Raw genomic sequence first — 8,649 nt, forward strand, 5'->3', positions numbered from 1 at the left:
TTCTGATTCAACAGGTTCAGTGGCAATTTCTTGATTCTCTAGGTTGTTTGATTCAGTTTCTGTTTTCTCCTCAACTGGTTTTGTTTCAATATTTACATCAGTGTTTGGTTCTACATTACAGAAATTTGGAACAGTCAATGTTTTGATTGTTTGGTTTTGTAATTCTATTTGATGATTTAATCTTTCAATCTCATTCGTCTTTTCTACATTTTGTTGTTTTACAATTTTTAATTCATTCAAACATTCATTTCTTTCCTTCTCCAGAGATTCTCTTTCATTAAAGATATTCTTTAAATTCTCCTTTACGGCATCCAATTGTTCATTTTGAAGTTTCATTAATTCATTAGTATTAGCAACTTGTTTTTCAAATGATTTGATCTGTTGTTGCTGTTCATACTTTACTCTTTTCAACTCTACCAATTGTTGATTCAATACTTGAAATTCTTCAATAGAAATGGAAACAGTTTGAGAATTATTATTACTATTATGTGGCTGCTGTAATTGTTGTGGAGGCTTATTCATCGGAGGAGGTTGTTGATTAGATGGTTGTGGTTGATTATTTCCTTCAATTCCCTTTTTAACCAAATTCCAAGCACTATTCAAACCCGATGAAAGTTTACTTGTTGTAGTTCCACCTCCACCTCCACTATTATTTGCAGAATTATTAGACGGAGGTGACATGACTGTATTTCTTCTCGTTCCACCTTGATTACTACCTGTTTGTCTACTCGCTGTTGTTGGTATATTCGGTGGAGGAACTCTATTTGATGATGAAGAAGCATTCATCCTCTGCTGATTATTAGTCGGAGTTGATGAGGGATTGGGTTGTTGCATTTTTTTTTAAGATTTTTTTCCCTCCATATTTTATTTTTAAATTGCTTTTTTGATTTTTAAGAGTTTTTCCAATTCTTTGATGATTGGAAGGAAGAACAAGAAGATTTCTTCGAATTGATGATGAAAATCGAATTTTACTTGATTTTAATACAAATTATTAAAAGGCAAGTTGACAAGAAGATAATGTTCATCATATTGCCTTTTTCACATTTTGACAAATTACACTGTCACCCTTCAAAAAAAAATGACAAACCTCAACATTCCATTTCCATCCATTCCACCACCACAATTAAATGAGCAACAACAACTAAATTATCAGCAACAACAAGTAAATATTCCACCATCAAATATTCAACCAAAAGCTCCAAGAGTCATTCCACTTCCTATCGAACAAGAACAATTAACTTTACAACAAAATTATGTTTCACAAGCGAGATGGATTCCAGTGGCTAACCTCATCATGTCATCTAAATATCACGCTTGTTCGAATATGGTTCATAATTTATCTGAAGGTGATGCAAAGGAAGGTTTTTCTGGTGTTTGTACAACCGATGCAACTAATCGTGAGTTTATTCAAGTTTCGTTTAGTTCAGATCATTCAATGGTTGCTCAAATTACAAGAATGATTATTAGACCATGTATTAAAGATACTTGGGGACCTCAATATCTTGATGGTTGTTCAATTGAATACAAATCAGGTCAATCAGATTGGCAATTTCTTTGTAAAATTAAATTGGATTCAAAAGGAGTGATGGATATTACTTCACCTCAACCAATTCCAATTTCAACATTGAGAATTACTCCATCCACAACAAGTAATTATATTGGATTGGGTACATGGAAGTTTTATGGAATTTTAAGTGAGACACGTTCTTTATTTAATGAATTTTATAGAGAACCATTAACTGGATTGACTTTGAAGGATGAATTTGGAAATGAATTAAGTCAATTGTATTGTCTTTCTTATCAATTATTAATGAGTAGTTATTATGGAAAGGGTGTAGCAAATACATTCTTTGAATTGATGAATGATGCAAATGATAAGACAGGTGCTGCAACATTTCAAGAATTAGATCCATACATTCAAGCTAATTTGAAAAGTCCACAATATATTACACACCTCCTTGTTAAGCCATATGCTGCCAGTGGTTGGGGATTTAAATATTTAGATAATGCATGGGTTCAATATTCTAATGATGGAATTGAATGGGAAAATGTGATAAAAATTACAGATGCAAATAGACATGTCTATACTTTACCATTCCCAATTAAATCAGCATATTGGAGAATTTGTAGAGAAGGTATTGAACATTTGGCAGTTTCTGCTTTCAAGTTATACACTCTCAAACCATTTTACAATTTTGCTAGTGCTCCTGTCTCATTACCACAAAATGAAATTCGATTCAGACCTCAAATATCTTCATGTTATTCAGGTCTTTCCCTTTCCTATGAAGGTTTTCAAGATGAGAGTGGTGCATTTGGATGTGGAACTGAGAAGGGATCATCTCACTACTTGTTGGCCACCTTTGATCAATTGTACGATATCAAATTAATCAAGATTAGATCTTTAAGAGATGGTTCTTGGGGTGCTTCCTATTCTGAGAAGATCAAAATCCAATACTCTGAGAATGGAGTGGAATGGTATGATTTCAGAAGTGCTGATTTCAATCATGAAGATTTAAAGTTTATCTATGCAAATCCACCAATCTGTGCAAGATTTGTCAAATTGGTTCAAAATGAGGAATATATGGGTGTTGGTACTCTCAAATTTTATGGAGATAAAGTTTAATTATCATATCAATACTATTACAACAGTCGGACTATTTCATCGGACACTTTACTTTTTCTGTGCGAACCAAACTCTGTTCACAATCAATTGTGAAGCACACAAAAAAAATGTCCACACATCACTTACACAACACTGAGCATGATGATGCAGCTTTGTGTGAATGTACACATCATCACGAGCAGCACGATGATGAAAATTATGAATGTAACTTGAAACCCTATTCATATCCATGGTATCCATTTATGGAAACAATGAAACCAGGAATTAAAAAATTCCCAACACGATTACATGCTCTTCTCAAAGAAGATAATCCATATATTAATAGTGGATATAGAAAGATGCCAATAGAATCCATTCAAAAATGCATTTATTCAATATTTACTTTACATAATGAAACTTTAAATATTTGGACACATTTAATTCCTGCTCTCTATTTTGGATATTTAATATTTCAATGTACAATTGAGTCAATTTATAGTCAAAAGGATATTATGGATACTGTAATTTCATTCATTTATTATACAAGTGCTTTTTTAATGTATTTATTAAGTGCAATTTATCACATATTTAGAATGAATAATGAAACTAGTTACCATTTTTGTTTAATTTGTGATTTGAGAGGAATAATTTCAATATTTTCAGGAGCTAATATTTGGTCTTGTTATTATTTTTTGAAGGGATTTGATAATATTTCAATAGTATTAACATGTATTAGTTTAGTAGGATATATTCACTTGTGGACTTGGATTCCAAAAATGGTTAAATATAGATTAACAAAACAAAGAACAATTAATTTTGCAATTTTTAGTACGTTGGGTATTGGTAGTATGATTTTGAGATTTTACATGCAATATGAATATATTTTCAAACCACTAGTTGGAAATCAAGTTTCTTTTATTGATTTAATTTTAAATGCTACTTTTGGAAATGAATTGAATATTACCATATCTAATCCTCATTTATTTGAATTATTGGATTTTAATAGATTACTATTCAGAACAGTCATTATCAGATCTTACTTTTTACTAATTTTGGCAATGATTTTCAGAGTCACTAAATTTCCTGAGAAATACTTCCCTTACAAGTTTGATATTTTTGGAGCTAGTCATCAAATATTCCATGCAATTGTTGCAATTTGTTTAATGTGGAATCACCATGATTTGTGGGCAGATTATACCACTCATGATTCAGTCCAATTACATTACACTTTATTAGAACAAATTTTACAAAAATCTTAATTTACTATCAATGTTAACACATTATACTAATTTACAACCTTTCTAGTCTTTTTGAATCTTTGCTTTTCTAAAATAAAAACTAGATGAGAAATTTGCACACCCATTTCAGTACCTGCCATATTCAAATTATTTCCTGTGAAATGTCTTCTAATAATGAGATTATTATCAACATTAAAACTTGAAACCAATGTTCCTATTTGAATACCAGTGAATGGATAACTAGCATGGAGAATATCAAATCTATTCACTTTCTGATCATTATTCAAATCATCCAATTCAAATTTAGTGTTTGGCTTACTATCTTTTGCAATATAAATTGTAAACTGATTGTAAGGATAAATAAACAACTTTCTAAAATCTTGTCTTCCAATTCTCAAAATAACCTCATTATACAGAGTGAGTTCATCAACATAAATCCACGCTCCTCTTGTTCCTTCATTATGTTCAATAATTTCCAAACCAGGATTTTCCAATTCCTTCTCGAAATCTAAATCATACAAGGTGATATCATGAATTTCCTGATTCAATTTTTCAAAATAAGTTTCATCTTTCAACCATTCAAACATTGCTGAGAAGGCAATTTGCAATTCTTCACAATAAACTTCACAATGTCCCTCTCTCTCAATATATAACAATTGAGGAATAACAATTGATGTATCTTTCTCTTTTTCTTCTTTTGATTTTTCAATATAATCTTTAACAATTGACATTTCACTAGAATTACAAATATAAATCTGAGGAATCTTTGGTTTGTACAAGAATTGAATAGGATCATCAATTGGATCTTTTTGAATAAACAAAGCAGCTCCCGTGGCAATAATTCCACTAAATTCATTCCTTGTAAATCTTTCATTCAATAGTGTAACAATAGCTCCTCCCATTGATTCTGCTTCCAAAATTACAGTTAATCCTTCTGAATTTCCATTACAATATTTATCAATTATAAAATTTCTTAAATCATTTACATCTTCCACTGAATCCTTTAATATATATCCCTCTCTACGATAAGAAGTTGATGCTAATATAAAACCTCTTCTAAGTAAGGTAGCATATGGTTCGGAATGATAGTCAAATACTGCAGTTAAAGGTATTCCAACTGGTCTATAACCATGACACCAAATGTAAATTCCCTTGATGGAACTGTTCAATGTTTCATCAAGAGGAGGTAAAACAATTTTATAAACTGCTCCTTTATCACTGATACCATCAATAATCATTTTTTTTTGTTGTGTTGTTTGAGTTTAGTGGATTTGTTGTGAAAATGAACTTGTTAATTCAATGAACATGGAACTGTTAGTGCAGATAACCTAACTAAGAAGAGATATTAACAACAAAACAATTCTCAATAGGGTTAGCAATGACAAATCATAGACGGCTATGTAATTGCTAAACAAACATATACCAACAAATAACAGGGAGAAAGCATGAATAAGGTGACAAACAACGCTTAATGTAGCCCGTCTAGCTCAGTCGGTAGAGCGCAAGGCTCTTAACCTTGTGGTCGTGGGTTCGACCCCCACGGTGGGCGATTTCCTTTTATTTTTGCATTGAATTTATGTTGATTTTGTTGTACCAATTTCTTGAAATCTCATCTTTATTTGATTGTCTGGTACATAAGTTACAAACAACCTCAAGAACTTATCTGTATCTTGTTGAAAACCATAAGAGAAAGGCTACTTATGTGTCACTTGCAAGAGAAGAAATAGAAACTGTTACATGTTCTGAATATTCGACCTTCAGGATAGGCGATTTTCTTTTTCTTCCTCATATTTTATTAAGCATTCACTATTCCTTCTTTTTCTTTGCCTTTGGTTGAGTAAATGCATTAGCTTTTCTCTTACCAGTGTATTCATTTGTCTTTTCAAGCTTATTTAACATTTGGTGTCTCAAAAATCTCACATTGCTTGGATCAACATTGTGATGTGGCATTACAGTTCGTGTTGGTTGTTCTTCTTGATTGACCACTCGAATATCTTGTTCATTAATATTTTCAATAACTTCTTGTGGGTGAACATTTGGAGAAGTGTTTTCTATATTGTTGGATGGGGTATTTCTATGTCTTGTGTTTCGTCTAGATCCATTAACTCCATTTCGTATCCTAGGCCTGACTGCAATATTTTCTTGGTTGATAGTAGATCTATTAGCAGGTTGTTCAAGATTTTCATTTCTTCTATTCGAAACAACAGGTCTAATTTTTTCAAGATTCCCATTTACAACATTATAATTCCTGACAATCCTATTATCACCTTCCAAGTTTTGATTCAATCTAAGTGGTAGTTCATTATTCACCACCACATTATTTCTTTCCATCATTTCTCTATTTGGATCACCAGTTGACCTCATTAAACAATATCCAATAAATATGATTCCAATCAATTCAATTGCACTTCTATTAAAATAAAACATCCAATACACAGCAAGAAATCCTGAAATAGCTCCAAACAAGTGTCCAATAAAATCTCCATAAAACATTGCTACTAAAATACTCAATTGGAAAGGATTAACTCCAAGCATTACATATAAAAATGCTTCATAACCATATACTACTCCACTAAATCCTATGGCATTGTGAGTTCGGTAAAATTGCTTTACACGTTGAAATTTGTTAATAATTAGGGAATAGTATAAAAAGTCAACCATGTAATTAATCAAAATAATACAAATTGAAATGTGCGCAAATAAAAACAGAGTTGCAAATTGCTCAAATTCTTCAGATAATTGATTAAAACAATATAAATTTGATATTAAATGAATTAAATCTACATGGAGGAAAATATGTGAAACTGATCTATACCATTCTTTGTTTTCGAATATTCTAACGAAATTATGTGACCACCTGTTATTATGTTCTTCTGTTCGGAAGAGGTGAGCCAGAGTCATCAGAGCAAATATAGAATTTACAAATGTCCTCATTTTTTTTATTACGTTTTTTAAGCATTCATGTTTACTGTATATAAGAATTCTGATAATGTGTGATTCACACAAAAAACCAATGGTAAAAAAATATTTGAAAACTTACTGTAAAGAATTTTGTTTGGGAATTTATAGACTCCGTTTGCAACGTATTTTAAAATGCGCATTTGCCGGAAGTCTATTTGTTATCATTTTAGAACATGACGGAACATCAATAGTTGTAACACAACTTCATTGTATCGTTGCTTGTGATTTTAATCAGAAAAAACTACCAATATTTCAGCTATCATCAATTATCATCGCGATGGAGGTAAAACAAGAAGGTTGGTATTTCGAAGGGTTATTTTCAAAATAATAATTAATGGATTGAATTGTTAATTAATAGAGAATGTTATATTTTCGGATGATGTTTGTTTTGAAATTATTTGCATGATTGATGATTCGTGGTTTATTTTGAATAATTGTTCTTTAATTTCAAAACAATGGTTTAATGTGATAAAGGAACGTTCAAAACTTGTTATTCAATTTACAAAACAATTAACAGAAAAAAGAATTGAATTGTTAATGAAAAGTCAATTCATGAATAGTATTGTAAATGTTAAGTTTTCTTGTGGCTTGCTTAACTCTTCAGATAAACTTAAATTCATAAGTGAAATGAAACAATTAACATCACTTGATATACATTCCAATGAAATTGGTGTAGAAGGAGCCAAATTCATAAGTGAAATGAAACATTAACATCACTTGATATACATTACAATGAAATCGGTGTAGAAGGAGCCAAATACATAAGTGAAATGAAATCAATTAACATCACTCGATATATATTCCAATGAAATTGGTGTAGAAGGAGCCAAATACATAAGTGAAATGAAACAATTAACATCACTTAATATTGGTTACAATGAAATTGGTGTAGAAGGATCCAAATTCATAAGTGAAATGAAACAATTAACATCACTCGATATATATTCCAATGAAATTGGTGTAGAAGGAGCCAAATACATAAGTGAAATGAAACAATTAACATCACTTGATATACATTACAATGAAATTGGTGTAGAAGGATCCAAATACATAAGTGAAATGAATCAATTAACATCACTTGATATACATTCCAATCAAATTGGTGTAGAAGGAGCCAAATACATAAGTGAAATGAAACAATTAACATCACTTGATATACATTACAATGAAATTGGTGTAGAAGGATCCAAATACATAAGTGAAATGAATCAATTAACATCACTTGATATACATTCCAATCAAATTGGTGTAGAAGGAGCCAAATTCATAAGTGAAATGAAATCATTAACATCACTTGATATACATTACAATGAAATTGGTGTAGAAGGATCCAAATACATAAGTGAAATGAAATCATTAACATCACTTGATATATATTCCAATGAAATTGGTGTAGAAGGAGCCAAATACATAAGTGAAATGAATCAATTAACATCACTTGATATGCTTCCAATTAAATTGGTGCAGAAGGAACCAAATTCATAAGTGAAATGAAACAATTAACATCACTCGATATATATTCCAATGAAATTGGTGTAGAAGGAGCCAAATACATAAGTGAAATGAAATCATTAACATCACTTGATATACATTACAATGAAATCGGTGTAGAAGGATCCAAATACATAAGTGAAATGAAATCATTAACATCACTTGATATATATTCCAATGAAATTGGTGTAGAAGGAGCCAAATACATAAGTGAAATGAAACAATTAACATCACTTGATATTGGTCACAATGAAATCGGTGTAGAAGGAGCCAAATTCATAAGTGGAATGAAACAATTAACATCACTCGATATATATTCCAATGAAATTGGTGTAGAAGGAGCCAAATACATAAGTG

At 30.8% G+C, this 8,649-nt stretch overlaps 4 protein-coding genes and 1 non-coding gene across 5 annotated transcripts; 3 read left to right on the forward strand and 2 right to left on the reverse strand.

Moving 5' to 3' along the window:
- Nucleotides 1–1,078: 1,078 nt before the first annotated feature.
- NAEGRDRAFT_59635 (uncharacterized protein) lies at nucleotides 1,079–2,633 on the forward strand (the record flags this gene model as incomplete). Its single annotated transcript, XM_002670693.1, has 1 exon — nucleotides 1,079–2,633. The coding sequence occupies one exon, from the start codon at nucleotides 1,079–1,081 to the stop codon at nucleotides 2,621–2,623; it is 1,545 nt and encodes a 514-aa protein (XP_002670739.1). The 3' UTR covers nucleotides 2,624–2,633.
- Nucleotides 2,634–3,887: 1,254 nt separating this feature from the next.
- NAEGRDRAFT_53375 (uncharacterized protein) lies at nucleotides 3,888–5,078 on the reverse strand (the record flags this gene model as incomplete). The annotated part of the gene is made up of 1 exon (XM_002670744.1): nucleotides 3,888–5,078. One exon carries the CDS (start codon nucleotides 5,076–5,078, stop codon nucleotides 3,888–3,890), a length of 1,191 nt encoding a protein of 396 aa, XP_002670790.1.
- A 238-nt stretch (nucleotides 5,079–5,316) lies between these two features.
- Nucleotides 5,317–5,389, forward strand: NAEGRDRAFT_t692. The gene has a single exon. It is a non-coding gene; the product is annotated as a tRNA-Lys (tRNA).
- Nucleotides 5,390–5,646: 257 nt separating this feature from the next.
- Nucleotides 5,647–6,333, reverse strand: NAEGRDRAFT_53376 (uncharacterized protein; the record flags this gene model as incomplete). Its single annotated transcript, XM_002670745.1, has 1 exon — nucleotides 5,647–6,333. The coding sequence occupies one exon, from the start codon at nucleotides 6,331–6,333 to the stop codon at nucleotides 5,647–5,649; it is 687 nt and encodes a 228-aa protein (XP_002670791.1).
- Nucleotides 6,334–7,644: 1,311 nt separating this feature from the next.
- NAEGRDRAFT_74304 (uncharacterized protein) lies at nucleotides 7,645–8,286 on the forward strand (the record flags this gene model as incomplete). The annotated part of the gene is made up of 1 exon (XM_002670694.1): nucleotides 7,645–8,286. One exon carries the CDS (start codon nucleotides 7,645–7,647, stop codon nucleotides 8,284–8,286), a length of 642 nt encoding a protein of 213 aa, XP_002670740.1.
- Between the last annotated feature and the right edge of the window lie 363 nt (nucleotides 8,287–8,649).

This window comes from Naegleria gruberi (genome assembly GCF_000004985.1).
Source record: "Naegleria gruberi genomic scaffold NAEGRscaffold_68, whole genome shotgun sequence".
Lineage (NCBI taxonomy): Eukaryota > Heterolobosea > Eutetramitea > Acrasida > Naegleriidae > Naegleria > Naegleria gruberi.